At 37.2% G+C, this 18,365-nt stretch overlaps 1 protein-coding gene across 1 annotated transcript; it reads left to right on the top strand.

Moving 5' to 3' along the window:
- The first annotated feature begins 2,366 nt into the window (after positions 1-2,366).
- LOC110677750 lies at positions 2,367-3,778 on the top strand. Its single transcript, XM_021849060.1, has 2 exons — positions 2,367-3,444; positions 3,511-3,778. Exons 1-2 carry the CDS (start codon positions 2,584-2,586, stop codon positions 3,685-3,687), a joined length of 1,038 nt encoding a protein of 345 aa, XP_021704752.1. The 5' UTR covers positions 2,367-2,583; the 3' UTR covers positions 3,688-3,778.
- Positions 3,779-18,365: the final 14,587 nt, after the last annotated feature.

The raw sequence follows: 18,365 nt of genomic DNA, 5'->3' as shown, positions 1-18,365 counted from the left end.
TGAAGCTGAAAGTGTTAGATGAAAATTTGTGAATTCGATTTTTCTTTTATTAGTGAAGTTGACCGATATACGAGAGTTCTACCTTTCTATAAGAAAACATTGATTATAATGTATAGTTTAGTAGAAAAATCGGATTCCACTAACAGATTTTCCTGGCTTTCAGTTTCGAAAAAAATGAAATATGCTTATCCCTGGCTTTCCAAATTATGGATTTGCGGCGCCCCGCTTGTTGCTGGCTCACGGGTTTGAAAAAAAAAATCAAGAGAGCTTGCGACAAGCAGAGGAGCCCCGGATCCATATTTTGGGGAGCAAAAGTTTTTCTACCAAATTTCTTCTTTCAGTCCCTTGACATTTATGTTCTATCACACATGACTATCTAAAGCTACTACATTTCGAATTCAATAAGCAAATCAGTTGGTTTTCATGATTTAATATTTGGAAATTCATGTTTGTTTCACATGGCAACCTAATGTCGATACACATGTTATTATACCGTGAAATTAATGATGAAATCCATATGGCTACCACACTCAAACCATGTGGTTTTCCTCATTGCGCAAATCTATAAGTAAAACACACGACCTTGACGTGTAGATTTTTCTCAGTGTGACGATGATGCTGGACACAGCAACATGTGAACACATTTCAGATCCATGATGACCGGTGACTAAACAGTGTTGTCAAGCTTGACGATATAATCAATAACCGTATAAAATAATACGATTATAATTTATAATTATCATAATAAAACATCAAAATCAAGATGAATAAATTTTCAAAAACGCTATGAATTTCAAAAATGAATTAGGTTTTAAGCATAATATCGAGAGGAAAAAAGTTAAATGTCTGCTGTTAAAATGTAATGGATAAAACAATATATGAACCGTTGTGTAAATTTTGGATTATGTAAACAATAAAACAAAATAATCTTAGATTTAATACTTAGCTTCGTGCTTTCCATGGTAATAGCTCTGTCAAACATCTCTCCATCACATCTGGCACCAATGCTGCATACAGCGTAGCACATGGTTTCACGTTTTTTGGTTTTCAACACACACCATTCTGTTCTGTACACCGCTGCACACTATCGCATTTTTTTCTCTGTTCACACACATGTATTGCTTTTAATAACGCTTCCACTTTTCATTCACACCACTACATATAGACCTCCACAGATACAGATTTCTCATTTTCTCCATTTTGGATCCATAAACTTTAGAAAAATCTATTTTTTCTTATCCAACAGCACACATTTAATTCTTCGTTGTGAAACACTTCCTACGCTTCACACTCAACAAGGTTGCCCCACTAACAATCAACAAAAAGAAATCAAAATTCTTCAACTAAAAAAAAACAAACAGCTTGAACAAACAGAGCACACGCGACTCGACTCGGTGGGATCACAAACTGCACTGTGATTGTGCTTAAAATATGACGTGGGGACTAAATCAGCAACTCTATGAAGGCGTAAGTTATTTTTATTATAAATACTATATTATTACTTCCGTCTGGACGTACTTTAAACCTTCAAATTCTACTCATATTAGTTCCATTTAAATTTAAGATATTTTTTTTTAAAAAAAATTGATAAAAAATGATTTTATGATATCTGCAAAATTGCTTCTCCAAAAATAACTTGATATTTTTTAGCAAGCTTCTAATTGATGATGCTTTCTAAGTACAACCATTTTTTGAAAATAAAAAATATAAATTGTCGAATTTTCCTGCCGATTTTTAATAATCTTTGATTTTGATAACCTCCAAAAATCGACCGTTCTAAACGTTGTGCCTTATTAGCGTGAAATCATATTATTTTGGTAACTTTTTTATTACCACAGCATTGTACAATATTAGTCGAACGATGTACGAGTTCATTGATAAATTAAAAAGATATTGCATGTCCAAAGTGTCCACTTTATAAAATGAACGGTCCTTAGAAACATCGAAAGATCTGTTGCAAACTGAGAGTTCTCCAACATGTTTATCACAACGAAATTAGTTTACGATTTTTAGTCGATCTTCTTCCTTCCTCCTGTTCCCCTCTGCCAAGCACAAATGATCTTGTTGGTGGATCAATTTTATGTTTGGAAGGAATCTCCAAAACAATCTTCATATACCCTCATCGGAATCTCCAGAGGAACTCATTACAATTGCATCTACTTATAGATGAGCTCAGTACCGAAATAACTTCCATATACATGCATGGATGGAGGAGGAAACTAAATCATCAAGTGAACAATAGTTATAATGTTAAATCAATTCAAACATGAGTTAGAATTATCTCTCCAAATCCTTGTTCCAGTAGTACATGTTTCTTTGTCGGTTAAAATCTATTAAATCGCGCTTAATACAAATAATCCCAAATAAATGCTTGATACAAACAGTAACCAAACGATCATACTCTACTAAAAATTCTAAGCCTACTCAATTACCCTAAATTCTTCAGGTCTAAATTAATGACGTAATTAGTCATTGACAACTTTGATCGAATAATGCATCTAACAGGTGCACTGTGACATTCGTAATCAATTCATCAACTCAACGGATTGACGCACATTCGGATCTCAACAAATTAGACTTTTCATGCATTCCCAACAAAACAAACAAATATCTAATGCAGTAGAGCGCCAATCCCAGGAAATTTCCATCCATATTGCGTCAAGCACCCCCCTTTGGGAGTACAATGCTCCCATTAAGACAATCGTCATTCTTCATTATATAAAAGCTACGCTGCCACCCTCATTCAACCCTCAGTCAGTGCATCCACCAATCATGAAGCTTCTCCTCGTTTTCGTTGGGACTCTGTGTCTGGTGGGCGGAATGGACCTTGAAGAGCTTATGGACACCGTGAACAACGCCGTCGGCATCTCCAAAACGAAACTGACAACGGCAATTCAGCAGCTAAACAACACGATCGAAACTGCTGATCAGACCTACCAAACAGCATGGAGTCAATACTACCAGTCTATTGTAGATCTTTACACGTCGTACTACAACCGCTTCCAGAACCATTCCAGCATCGATCTAAGCCCCCTCAGTGGGGCCATCGACTATTTGAATAGATACGCGTACCCACCTTCGAATATATCATCCCATTTTGTCAGTGACATTGTGGCAGACCTCGAGAAAAGTGCCACCAATATCGGAGGGTACCTATCCTTGGCGGTTTCCATTATGACCCACGATCTGTTCCCCTGTGCCAACCCAACCGTAGTCCACTGTATCAAGAAATTCGGACCAAAACTGATAACTGCTCCGATCACGATTGACCGTCTGGCCGAGTGTGTCACCACGGAATTACCCCGACTCAGTACCCTCAGCGTTAGAAGAGCTTCGCAATACGACATCGTACTCGACAGTGTCAAAAAGCATCTCAAGGTGGTGGACGTTTGCGACAAGCCGGCAGCGGGGGTTCTGACGCCATCTACGGAATGTCTTTCGCACGTAAGTCCACTACATGGGAATTCCATTCAAACCGCATTATAACATTTGCAATTCGATTTTTGACAGTATATCAAGACGATCAGTAACAACCCGAGGAACGACAACCCGCTCGATAGCACGCATATTGCAGATCCGATGCGCATCGCTCAATACAGGATTCAGCGCTGCGCTAAGCTGGTTCAGCTAGACGTTAAGGATCGCATTGAGAAGATGTTGGAAGACTTCCAAGGTTGTATGGCATAAAGAAACGGAAGACGGGAGAATATAACATTTGCAAAAAATATGTTGTGCATTTTAAAAACTATCCAATAATTGAGCGGTTCCACGCCGTTTCGCAAACCCGATTTTTTTTTGTATTTTTTGAATCGCCTGAAAATTTGCATACAGATTCTTTATCAGGGCGTCGACTCAATTTTGAAAATAAAATTCTCTGACTTTCCCTGATCTTCCAGTCATTTTCCAGAAAAGTTCTTTTCAAACTTGAAGATCCGTATGACCAAAGATGTTCTCGGCTAGTGAACTACCTTAGACCTAATTTAAAATTTTAGGCATGAACGAAAATTTTGGACTCCTTCCTGATTAAAACTTTTTTATACAAGAGGCAACACTATTAGAATCATCCATCATACTTTTTTTGTTGGAGGAAAGCTATCCTCAAATTTCTTTTTCCAGGCTAAATTCTAGCCAATGCCATAGAACTTTCTTGGAGAATTGCTTCAAGAAATTCTACATAGATTGCTCAGAAATTCTGCTTGAAACTCTTAACATATTTTTCCAGATATTCCTTCAATACTCCTCATCTCCAAGATTCTCTAAAAATTGTTAGAGAATTTCTTTCAGTTTTAAATACAGTCGACTCTCCATAACTCGATATTCAAGGGACCATCGACTTATAGAATTATCGAGTTATAGAACACACCGATACCAAAAATTTTAAAATCAAGGGTTCAAATTTCTATATTTCCAATATTTTTATGATCACTTATGTAAGCAAAAAATACTATTTTGTTGATAGCATTTTGAAAAAATATCTTAGGGAACTTATTTCAAAATGCTCGAAAAATCGCTTCTTTTACTAAAAACATATTTTTTATTTTTATGTTTTTTTTATTTTTATTACATCTTGCAAGTCCTTCATTCACTGCCAAACCAGAAATGGTCCATGTTTCCCTGTATATAAAGGCGTTTTTAGATGGATATCGAGTTATGGAGGGAAATTTTCCTCCCACGTGACATCGACTAGTGGAGATATCGAGTTATAGAAATATCGACTTATGGAGAGCATGATGTATGGGAATTTGAAGGGACCGCAAAATCCATCGAGTTATAGAATATATCGAGTTATAGAACATCGAGTTATGGAGAGTCGACTGTATTTCCAAAAATAGCATTTGGATTTCCTAGAACTATTTCAGGAATGCTTATAAAAATATTTTTCAGGATAACATATTTTTTTCCAAATTGTTTACATTTGTTTTGAATATCTATACTAATTCTTCACAATGATTCGTTACAGTTAATATTTTAGGATTTCGATACGAATTACCCCTAGTTTTGCTCCCCGAAAAAAATATCTAAATATTCTTAACAGAATGCATCCAGGACTTGAACAATGCGCTGATTAGAAGGTTTCTAATGTTTCTCTTGTACTTGTCGTACCTTCAGCAATGCTCCGAGGAACTCTTCTAAGAATTCATCTAAGAGTATCTCTAAGTAATCACCCCTATTCTTGTTTACGTTCGAATGCGCTTTCGATCGAAAACCAATTTGCATTCTCGTTTACGCCAGCAAAATCAAGTGGGCCGTGGATTCGAACGAATAGGATTCGATCGAAAGTTGGATCCGCCGTAAACGAGAATAGGGGTGAATATCACAAATTGTCAATAGCAGGGCTGGGCAAAAATCTGAAAATCACTCAACAGTAGCCAAACAAAGCCAATCACAGTCAGCGAAGCCAGTGAAACTCACGTCCATCGCTGCTGTAGGCAAAAAGCCTTGAAAATTGCAAAACACCCGTTGCTAAGGGAATCCAAAATTACTGTAGAAAAATGTTCTATTTTCCGCTGCATTTCTCGCATTAAGAGCCTTCAATGACACTAACGTTTTAGAAAATTCATGCACCCAACATAGGCTACTTGATGAGATTCACATTTTGAACTACTGTACTGGGAAAGCCACGTGATTTTCGCGAAATTCAAGCCTACTACTATTACCATTCCCAGCACTGGTCAATAGATTATCAAGATTATTTCAAATGATATTCCTGAAATTTCTGCGTTTCAATGATTTTCTGGATTACTAAAAATAATCGAGGAACTTTGAGAATCATCCTCAGAATTTCTGGAGAATTTTCTGGGCCCTGGTTCCTTAGTCGAGTGGTTAGAGTCCACGACTGCAAAGCAAAGCCATGCTGAAGGTGTATTGATTTAGCATGATCAATTACTTTGCAGACAATAAACTCGTTTGATATTGTAGTATTGATATTTTTTCCCTGATTTTCCCTGACTTTCCAGGTCAAAAATAAATTCCCTGACATTCCCTGACTTTCCAGGTTTTTCCAGGTAGTCGACACCCTGCTTTATGACTAAAAATGCCATTATGCTCTTTCAGACCGCCATTTTGAACCTCGCCTTATTTTTGAGTAGGGCGTATCGCAAATGCATGGCAAATCTTTAAAAAACTGTAACTCGAAAACGGTTTGTCCGATCGATTTGTGATCTTCTACAAAGTTGTAGGTATTGCTCGGTAAAAAAAAGTTACAGATTTTTTTTATTTCAAAAACAAAATTTTAAAATCGATTTTCTCCAGAAACGCAGTTTTGATTTTTTTTTATTTTTGGATATGTTTTAGTGGACAACTTAAGTGATTTATTGCACAATGTTTCAAAATGGAAGAATTATGGACAAAAAAGTTATGATTTTTTAAAAATTACAGATTTTGAAAAAAATCGAAATAGAGGAAAAATTTTTATGTGATTATTTGAAAGAACAGAAAAATTGCAATCGAAAAGTACTTAAGTAAATTTTTTCTATGTTGCATCAATTTCGAGATCTACTCATATTTACATAAAATTTTCAAATAAAAATAGAAAAATAGGCCCTTTTCAAGCATATTTCGTGTTTCTCCATTCCAGAAAAAAAAATATTTTGATTGAACGAATCGTAGCTAAATCGTTTATCGTTTGATCAAAACATTTATGCTTAAGTATTGAAAAAAGAGTGCACGGTAAAAAAAAAACGATATTTTCCAATGAAAATTTGAAGCTAATAGTTCTTAAAAACCGCAACATTGATGTTTTTAATTGTTGGATGTATTTTGCGGTTGTTGTAGGTATTGTTTAGGACTATTTGGAAAAAAATATGCACGGTAAAAAATAATGACAGATTTTTTAAATAAAAAAATTAAAATCGATTTTCTATGAAAATGCATCTGTGATTTTTATTATTTTCGGACATGTTTTAGGGGACAACTTATGTGATTTATTGCACAATGTTTCATAATGGAAGAATTATGGACAAAAAAGTTATAATCTTATAAAATATTACAAATATTTAATATTACAAAAATCTAAATAAAGGAAAACAATATTTTTTTATGTGTTTATTTGATAGAACAGAAAATGCATTGGAAGAGTACTTAAGTAAAATTTTTCTAGGTTGCATTTATTTCGAGATATACTCATAATTATATAAAATTTTCAAATAAAAAAAGAAAAATAGGCCCTTTTCAAACATATTTCGTGTTTCTCCATTCCGGAAAATTTTATTTTGATTTCAACAACACAAACCAAGTCAAGTCAAGTACACAACACTGAAGACGGCTTTACAGTTGAGGTTGAAATACGCGTATCTGTCGAAGGATACAATAGTAGAATTAAAAGGAACAGTACTACTCATCTTTTTGTATACACCCCAACCTCTTTTTACGACCGTTATCGGGGGGTCGTAAAAAAAATCGGTCGTAAAAAAAATCAGGGTTATAATTATGTTTTTGAAAAATGCAACGTCTAGATGTGGAAATACTGTTTCGACATATTCGGCAAAGTTGAAGCATGGTTTGAGAACTTTCCAAAATGGCCGTTCAAGTTTTCATATTTTGGTAATAGATGGCAACACTGATCGATAGTTATCAAAAGAGCCAATTTTATGGGGGTGTGATAAGCAAATATCAAAAAAATTTAAAGATAACGATACCGAATGTTCACCAAAGTTGAAGGAAGTGTTGCGTGCCATACAGTCGGCCGAATTACAAACGTTCATGTGGCTGGCAACACTGTTCAGGAAGAATAAAGTAAAGATCAAAACCATCAAACTTGAGCGGAACAGAAAAATAAAATGCTTAGCAACATAGCAATACTCTTCATCTGTAATCCAGTTTTTCATGGAGGGTTCAAAAATTTTTTTCGTAGCTGGCAACACTGCTTAAGTGAAATTGCGCCACCAGGCAGTTGCGGATATCTCAGGATCCTGACCACTTAGAAAGATGGCGTCTTCGGCAAAGTTGTTCAGTAGCTCAAGCGCTATCATTATAAAGGTTATGAGATTCGAGATTTTGTCACCAGGCGGTGCTAGTGAGCATAGGACTTTTGTTTTGCGGATAGCTCAGGATCCTGGCCACTTAGAGAGATGGCGTCTTCGGCAAAGTTGTTTAGTAGCTCAAGGACTATCATTCTCGCCAAGAGATTCAAGATTTGGCCACCAGGCGGCGCTAGTGAGCATAGAATTTTTGTTTTGCGGATATCTCAGGATACTGACCACTTAGAGGGATGGCGTCTTCGGCAAAGTTGCTCAGTAGCTCAAGGGCTGTCATTATTCTAGCCAAGAGATTCGAGATTTTGCATTTATAATGATAGTCCTTGAGCATTTATAATGATAGTCCTTGAGCTACTGTACAACTTTGTCGAAGACGCCATCTCTCTAAGTGGTCAGGATCCTGAGCTATCGGGAAAACAAAAAATCTATACTCACTAGCGCCACCTGGTGGCAAAATTCCGAATCTCTTGGTTAGAATAATGGTAGCGCTTGAGCTACTGAACAACTTTGCCGAAGACGCCATCTTTCTAAGTGGACAGGATCCTGAGCTATTCGCAAAACAAAAATTCTATGCTCACTAGCACCGCCTGGTGGCAAAATTCCGAATCTCTTAGTTAGAATAATGGTAGCGCTTGAGCTACTGAACAACTTTGCCGAAGACGCCATCTCTCTAAGTGGTCAGGATCCTGAGATATCCGCAAAACAAAAGTTTCATGCTCACTAGCGCCACCTGGTGGCAAAATTTTGAACCTCATAGCGTTTATAATGATAGTCCTTGAGCTACTGAACAACTTTGTCGAAGACGCCATCTCTCTAAGTGGTCAGGATCCTGAGATATCCGCAAAACAAAAGTTCTATGCCCAATAGCGCCGCCTGGTGGCAAAATTCTGAATCTCTTGGCTAGAATAATGATAGTCCTTGAGCTAGTGAACAACTTTGCCGAAGACGCCATCTTTCTAAGTGGCCAGGATCCTGAGCAATCCACAAAACAAAAGTTTCATGCTCACTAGCGCCGTCTGGTGGCCAAATTCTGAACCTCATAGCATTTATAATGGTAGTCCTTGAGCTACTGTACAACTTTGTCGAAGACGCCATCTCTCTAAGTGGTCAGGATCCTGAGCTATCGGGAAAACAAAAATTCTATGCTCACTAGCGCCGCCTGGTGGCAAAATCTCGAATCTCTTAGCGAGAATAATGATAGTCCTTGAGCTACTGAATAACTTTGCCGAAGACGCCATCTTTCTAAGTGGCCAGGATCCTGAGACATCCGCAAAACAAAAGTTTCATGCTCACTAGCGCCGCCTGGTGGCAAAATTTTGAACCTCATAGCGTTTATAATGATAGTCCTTGAGCTACTGAACAACTTTGTCGAAGACGCCATCTCTCTAAGTGGTCAGGATCCTGAGCTATCGGGAAAACAAAAATTCTATGCTCACTAGCGCCGCCTGGTGGCAAAATCTCGAATCTCTTGGCTAGAATAATGATAGCCCTTGAGCTACTGAATAACTTTGCCGAAGACGCCATCTTTCTAAGTGGTCAGGATCCTGAGCTATCCGCAAAACAAAAGTTCTATGCTCACTAGCGCCACCTAGTGGCAGAATTCCGCAATTGAATGACCACCATATGTTAGCCCTTGAACTACTGAACAAATTTGCTGAACATCATGATCCTCTATTTTGAATACTTTTCAAGATAATGATCATTTATAAAAACGGTCGTTAATCTGAATTTCGGTCGTAAAAAAGTGGTCGGAAAAAGAACCGTCGGTAAAAAAACGGTCGTAAAAAGAGGTTGGAGTGTATTTACAGGCATTCCACTAAACAGGCTCCACAAGGGTTTTCATCACTTTTGCCTGTGTTAGTAGGTATGATGAACGAACACGTTTTCCCAACTAACATTCACTCATTTAACAAACACCATTATGGCAGTTTTATCCAGCATCATGTTTTATAACATTTTAATAATTTCCATGGCCAACCTTTGTTAAAGCTTTGTTCACACAAATTTGGAGAAACTTTAAAGCATGTCGTTGAATAGCAACTTTATTTTTCAGCTTTAAAAACGCTTTACAAGCATTTAGTTCAGCTTTTATACGGCTGGTCTAAAAATAATTAAAGACTAATAAAACAAAAAAATATTTTTGTAGGCACTTTATAAATGTAGGGTACACTATTATTATGATAGTATAACAATCTTATTTAAAAATCGTCTGTAAACTGGATTCGAACTCGAGACCTTCCAATCGTCAGCGGTATGCCTTTCCATCTGCGCCATCCTAGAATTGATGATTATACCGTCCAATGCAAAATATAAACTTCTCATAGCTGAATATTGACCATGTTCGAGCTTCTATTCGACAACGTCTAATGAACACATGGTACGCTAATCTACAACTGAACAAGCATATTATTCAGCTGCTGTTTAGTGCTAATCCAAGCTGAGTTCAGTCGGCTATTTTTAGCGCACAGTGAGAAAATTTATGTCGATGTTGGTCAAAATAATGTTTATTTACACAAAGTAAAAACAGTCTAAAATGATTAATCTAATTTCATAATAAGTTTTAGTTTGTTCAAAAATGATTGATTAACTTAAATAATTTTATAAATTATAGTTTGATTATTTTTTTATTTGTATTTTTCATAAAGCTATTACATATGCATTGAAGTAAAAGTTCTCTGTGTGAATATATTTGAATCATTTGAAGGATTAGTCCTCAGAACCCACCTGAATAGAAAAATATTCGAATATATATATATATATATATATATATATATATATATATATATATATATATATATATATATATATATATATATATATATATATATATGCGATTTTTATTTTCGGAAATGGCCAAGTAAATCATTTTTCTTAGAGCGCAGTATTTATTCAGTTGTGAAGTAAAATCATTTCCAATGTAGCTGGCTATAGAAATTTATTTAATCAATTCTGTCAAAGAATTTTCCATTTTTCTTGTACGGAAAAACATCTCGAGCAGGCGAAAAAAGCTTAGCAATAGAAAATATAATGCGGATAGCTTAAAGTGATATTAACTTGATAGATATATGATATAAAATATCTGGAAATGATATCTCAAATAAACTACTAGAACAAAATTGGCATGTCATATTTAGATTCTGCAAGATTTTACCAATAGCTGCGAGCTATTCATTAGATCTGCGTACATCAAATTTTTCATAGGTTAAGAAGTTCCAGGAACAAAATTTTGATATTGTCTTCAGATATTTTATCTCTTATGTCAATCAAGTCAATATCACGCTTTGTTTGCAAGTACTTTGCTCCTACTCGGAATACTTAGCTTAAATGTTTATTTTTGTTTTTCACAATAATTCTGCATTTCTGGAGACTGACCATGTTTATTTTCTGAACAGCTATTTCAAAAGTTTTAAGAAAGCACAATTTATGACCTTTGAAATGCATTCGGAACTCAACACGAATTTCGGATATTTTGTCCATTTTATGAAATTTAGCTATAGTGTGATCGCTTTTAAAAGGCTTATTTATTGCTGTACAATGTGTTTGTTAATCGTCATTTTGTCCTCTATTGGATCAACTGTTCTTATAATATACTGAAGCTGAATTAGGATTTTATAAGATACTTATTTAGCTCTTATTCATTCTCTTATGTTAAACATGTGGAAATAGCTGAAGTGTGACGCAAGTAAAACGTTAGTTCGTCTTCTGAATATCCTTTTATGCATATACATTTGTTTAGTGGAATATTGGCTTTTTAATTGGGGGAAACATGTCTTGTTCAGCTCATTTGTAGAACAATCTTGACTAGTCGAATGAGAATCTTTGGAAACGTTTAATAAGTGGCGATTCAACTTTTGTTCATTCTAATGCATAACGTTGAACATTGATCTAAGTTTGTGTTGAAAAAGCACCTTCTCAGCTCTTTATAGAGAAAATTTTTTATTCAGCTGCCATTACCATTATTGAACAATAATTAAACATGCATGCTTGTTTGTGGCTCTGAATTGTTAGTTGGGTTGTTAAACTTTTTGAGGAGGTCGTTTTGAACAAAATGATGGTCCACATTAACGAAAATTCAATTTATGCCTATGAACCGTTTGGATTCCGACACGGACAAAAAAAAACCTTCGACTAATCATCAACTTTTACGTGTAACAAATTTGATTCGTTCCAACAATTCTGAAGGCTATTTTACTGGTTTGCTCTTCTAGACATAGAGAAAAAGTGTTTGGCATGAAGGCTTGATCGTAAAATTGAACATATTCAATTTTCAAGTTACAATAATAAATACAAGGTTATCTGTCAAACCGTACACTTCAGGTTAATTATCAGAACTCTAAGTCTGAAGGACTTCTTGTAAGAGTTGGTGTTCCTTAACGCAGCATTTTGGGACCAATATTATACAATATTTTCACGTCTGACTTACCTGAGTTACCTCAGGGATGTCATTTTTTTTTTCAGGCCGCTCCACCAATAAGCATGGAAATTTTTTGTTCATACATGCAAAAATGAAAGATTTCTCCAAATGCTTCCAAAACTCAACATACAATATTCCCACATAAACCAAAAGCTCTTTATTTGAAACCTTCAAGTAGACATGTTGTCACGATGAGAGGTGTCCTATATAGTAACATATAAATAAAACAAATTTGTTCTAAGATACCAGGAAAATTTTCATATTCTGAATTTATGTATTTTTGTCCACTCACTGTAGATTTCATCCCATTAGGTTAATTCAAAATTGATCGACTTATTTTCCGCCAGAAGAAAATCACGTCCCGTTAAAACTGTCAATTACCAACGTTCCATCAGACAGAGCTTGTGAAAAATTGTCTCCCTCGCTTTAGTGCATTAATTCCCTCTCCCGGCCAGGGCACCAACCACCTGCACCGGGTTTTCGAGGGCCCTTCGTTCCGGGTAATAAGCCATCCATCGAGAGTGTTTGGATGGCGCTTTTTTCGCTTTCTTTTTTTTTTTTTTGGTCTGTGTCTGATCCATCCATCCATCTCTGTCCACTCCATCATTGTTCGTCATTATCTTGTTTATCCTGGCCGGGAGGAGGATGATGGACACTCACTCGAGAGCACAACTCCAGCCATCAGACTCGGGCTATTGTTTTCCCAGCAACAGAAGCAGCAGCAGCAGCCTTTCCAACCAGTTGTCGGAATTGGAGAGGATCCACCTCCCAAGCACACCAAGTAGGCCATTATTTCGAATTTCTGTGTCTCCTTTATTTTCCGCTCGATTTTTTCCCTAGTGCTGGTTATCTGCTGATCGTAGCAAACCAAGGGCGTAGCCACGATTTGTGTGCTTAAGGCGAAGTAGGTCGTCATTGCAATTTGTACGCGTCGTTGATGATTGTTGCTAATTCATCCCCAGATTTTGAATCGAAGAAAATCAGTTGGTTTTGCACTAACACAGCTGAAAAAGTATCAGCATACTTTATGCATGTTAGCGCATACGGTGATACTTTTTCAAGTCAATGTAAACTATCAAGACTAAGTTTTATCACTTTGAAATCGCTAGCTGTAAAGTCATCATCACTGCCAAAACGAATGACGGGCTACTTAGCCTTAAAGAGAAAATTTACATAAAATTGATTCTTTTCAATGTATTCGAATCCTCTGAGCAGAATCTCAATAGAGAATCAAAAAAGTAGATTGGAGTACCTTGTATCTTTAAATTCCGCCCTGATTGCTTATCTATGACAGATACGCATATTTTGGCTAGAGCAATTTTCGCTGAAACCAGGCCGCCATCGGCACCCATCGTTAGAATTCCAATTGTATGTCACTGATCGCTAGTTTTCGATAAAGCTCAAGGGTGGTCCTTTCGGATTTCTCAAATTGGTGGACTCCTAGCACGCCAGCTAGCTAAACTGTTTGTGAAAAAGCCCATTTTGAATTTTCTTAGAAAAATTGTTTTTTCACCATTAGCGTACACCTCGTTTGAATTCTGAGATCACCATCAGAAAGCTGAGGAAAGAATGCGTAAGATAGACTGCAAAAACTAGGTGAACAATGGTATTTACAATGGTATTGGAGAAAGCCTGGAAGACATTACTTTAAAAATCCATGTGGAAATTTTTCTGCAAAAATCTTCGGAGGATTCCATCGAAGAATTTCTGGAGGGATCTCTAAATAAATATGAGGAAAAATATCTTAAATGATCTCTGTGGATGAATTTCTGACATCCCCCATAATCCCTCCTCTTTTTCTAGGACCGGAGAAAAACATGGACACGAGGGGTCCAAAATTGGCCTCAAGCGAATCCAAATGAGCTCGAAGGATGGTGTCTTCTGCTAAGTTATTTAGCAGATCAAGGACTATCTGGCGTTCAAAAATCTGATTGGGAATTTATCCACTAGGGAAAGTGTACCAGTTATGCCCTGGGAGGGAGGCAGCGATACTACACACGAAATATGACACAACACATTTCCAAATTGCAAGATAACTCCCGCTCACCAACGACAATCAAGGCAGGCTTGGGGAAAATCGCTAGTTTTGTTTTATTGTGTACCTTCGATCTTGCTGGACAAACTTGGAAAAAGGGCCATAGTTTTATGTGCATCCAATTTTAATGATGATTGGAAAACAGTAAAAAGATGCGTGTTTCATTACTTTATATTCGATCAAATTAAAAGGTACTATCGTGGCATTGCTTTTGGGTGTTGCAGGAATTGATTTTCAACCGACTGTTGTCAACTTTGTTGGAATGCAAAAATTTGTTTTGATCAATTACGCGCTTTTATCAAGTTTGTCCATTCTTCAAGATCTGGGCTCACAGTGGCGTTTCGTGACAGCAGAATCTCGGCTCACTATGACGTACATAAATTTTGTATCGGTTTCTCCCTCCCAGGTTATGCCCATGGTGGTCCCCTATTTGGCTATATCTGAAATTTTGATAACTTTCACATTTTAAATCTTTTTGAATGTTTTAACATCAACACCCTAACCTCTTTTTACGACCGTTATCGGGGGTTCGTAAATAAATCGGTCGTAAAAAATATCAGGGTTATAATTATGTTTTTGAAAAATGCAACGTCTAGATGCGGAAATACTGATTCGAGGTATTCGGCAAAGTTGAAGCATGGGTTGAGAACTTTCCAAAATGGCCGTTCAAGTTTTCATATTTTGGTAATCGATGGCAACACTGCTCGATTGTTATCAAAAGAGCCAATTTTATGGGGGTGTGATATGCAAATACCAAAAAAATTTAAAGATAACGATACCGAATGTACACCAAAGTTGAAGGAAGTGTTGCGTGCCACACAGTCGGTCGAATCACAAATGTTCATGTGGCTTGCAACACTGTTTAAGAATAATAAAGTAAAGATCAAAATCATCAAACTTGAGCGGAACAGAAAAATATAATGCTTAGCAACATAGCAATACTCTTCAACTGTAATCCAGTTTTTCATGAGGGGTTCAAATTTTTTTTCGTAGCTGGCAACACTGCTTAAGTGAAATTGCGCCACCAGGCAGTACAAGTGTGCATGCAACTATTGTTTTGCGGCTATCTCAGAGGATCCTGACCACTTAGAATGATGGCGTCTTGGGCAAAGTTGTTCAGTAGCTCAAGCGCTAGCATTTTAAAAGTTATGAGATTCAAAATTCCGCCTTCAGGCGACGCTAGTGAGCATAGGACTTTTGTTTTGCGGATATCTCAATATCCTGACCACTTCGAGAGATGGCGTCTTCGACAAAGTTATTCAGTAGCTCAAGGACTATCATTACAAACGCTATGAGGTTCAAAATTTTGCCACCACGCGGCGCTAGTGAGCATGAAACTTTTGTTTTGCGGATATCTCAAGGTCCTGGCTACTTAGAAAGATGGTGCCTTCGGCAAAGTTGTTCAGTAGCTCAAGCGCTATCATTATAAAAGCTATGAGATTCAAAATTTTGCCACCAGGCGGCGCTAGTGAGCATAGCATTTTTGTTTTGCGGATAGCTCAGGATCCTGGCCACTTAGAAAGATGGCGTCTTCGGAAAAGTTGTTCAGTAGCTCAAGGACTATCATTATTCTAGCCAAGAGATTGAAAATGTTGCCACCAGGTGACGCTAGTGAGTATAAAACTTTTGTTTTGCAGATGTCTCAGGATCCTGACCACTAAGAAAGTCACTAGCGCCACTTGGTGGCAAAATTTTGAACCTCATAGCTTTTATAATGATAGTCCTTGAGCTGATGAACAACTTTGCCCAAGACGCCACCTTTCTGAATAGTAATAATCCAGAGCTCTCCGAAAAACAAAAATTAGGCACTCACTAGCGCCACCTGGTGGCGGAATTTCAAATCTGATAGCTTTTATAATGATAGTCCTTGAGCTACTGAACAACTCTGCCGGAGACGCTATCTTTCTAAGTGGTCAGGATCCTGAGCTATCCGCAAAACAAAAGTTCTATGCTCACTAGGGCCGCCTGGTGGCAAAATTTTGAATCTCATAGCGTTTGTAATGATAGTCCTTGAGCTACTGAACAACTTGGTCGAAGACGCCATCTCTATAAGTCACGATCCAGAGCTATCCGCAAAACAAAAGTTCTATGCTCACTAGCGTCGCCTGGTTGCGGAATTTTGAATCTCATAACTTTTATAATGATAGCGCTTGAGCTACTGAACAACTTTGCCGAAGTCGCCATCTTCCTAAGTGGTCAGGATCCTGAGATATTCGGAAAACAAAAGTTTTATGCTCACTAGCGTCGCCTGGTGGCGGAATTCCGCAATTCAATGACCACCATATGATAGCCCTTGAACTACTGAACAATTTTGCTGAACATCATGATATTCTATTTTGAATACTTTTTAAGATAATGATCTTTTATAAAAACGGTCGTTAATCCGAATTTCGGTCCTAAAAAAGTGGTCGGAAAAAGAACCGTCGGTAAAAAAACGGTCGTTAAAAGAGGTTGGAGTGTATACCTTAAATCTAATTACTACAACACACAAAAATTTTCAAAACTTGAAGACATGAAAGTAATCACGTATGGCAAAATAGGGAACCACTATGTTCATAACTGGTACACCTACCCTAGCTTTAGCTGGAAACGATTGCTCTTCTATTGTCTGAATTTCAAGATCCTTATCAGCTAGAAAGTTGGTGTCTTCAGCAAAGCTCTTGAGCAGATCAAGGACTATCTGGTGGTGAAGAGTGTGATTGGAATTTTATCCGCTAAGTGGCGCTAATAAAAAGAAATATTCAATCTTCTCTATCTCGAGATTCTTGTCAGCTAGAAGGTTGGAGTGTTCGGCAAAGATATCCAGCAGATGGACTATCGATTTTTTTTTTCACTAGGTAGTGCTGGTAACATTTTATCTTCAATTGTCTGAATCTTACGATCTTCATCAGCCACAAGGTTGGTGTCTTCGGCAAAGCTGTTCAGCAGATAACGGACTAGAAAAAGAAAGAAAGTGCCAAATTTTTTCTACATTATGCCCTTACTGGCTATACTACTACTTCATATCCCAGCAGTTTTGTAAATCCTCCATATGTTTCCATTTTCAATCTTGAAAAACAGCCTCATAATTAACCTCGGAAGTTTTCTATGCAGCACATATTGTCAATACGGTTCATATCTCCATATCTTCTACATTGTTTCAACTAGCCCCTTTACAATACCTTTTTGACTGCACTATTGACCAAATTGTTCGTCTTCTATGAACGAAATAAAAAAACTGAAAGTGCGCGGAATATGGACACTCAAGCAATTTTGGTTTTATTGTAATAGTATGCCAAGAAGAACCTTTCCTGGTTGCACCTATGGCATGAGCTTGAGCTTGATTTGGCCGCCCGTGGATGCTACTCCAGTATCGCCAGATCAGCTGCACTTACACAAGGAACCAATCGAATGACTGTTTGGGACTAACAGACACCCTCAGTGTATAAGTGCTGGTGATCTTCTATTTTTAGGCAATAATGGCGCCTGCCACGTCAGAATGCAGACCAATTTGGGGAAGGGGGAGGAAATGATGCTGCACTTATACTGGCCCACTGTAGACCGTGGAGTCCGACTGCATCTACGCCAGTTCATGCGGAAGTGTATAGATTAGGGGAAAGGCATGGCAGAGAGGTTTGCTTTTGTGGTTAATAATAATTAATAATTATAGCCCTTTATCTCCTGAGCAACTTTGTCAAATACGCTATACTCATAAGCATTCAGAATTCTGAGATATCCGCGAAACAAAAATTTAATGCTCACTAGCACCGCCTATTGGCAAAACGTCGAATCAATTGATTCGAGAAATGATAGCCCTTCTCTTAATCAACAACTTTGCCGAATACGTCATCTTTCTAAGTAGTCAAGATCCAGAGATGTCCGCGGAACCAAAAAATTAAATGCTCACTAGCCCATCCTGGTGGTACAACTTCGAATCAACTGGCATGAATAACGATAGCCC

This window comes from Aedes aegypti, chromosome 3 (assembly GCF_002204515.2).
Source record: "Aedes aegypti strain LVP_AGWG chromosome 3, AaegL5.0 Primary Assembly, whole genome shotgun sequence".
In the NCBI taxonomy this organism is placed as follows: domain Eukaryota; kingdom Metazoa; phylum Arthropoda; class Insecta; order Diptera; family Culicidae; genus Aedes; species Aedes aegypti.
Note: the sequence above shows the minus strand (reverse complement) of the source record. Positions and strands in the feature narration are given on the sequence as shown.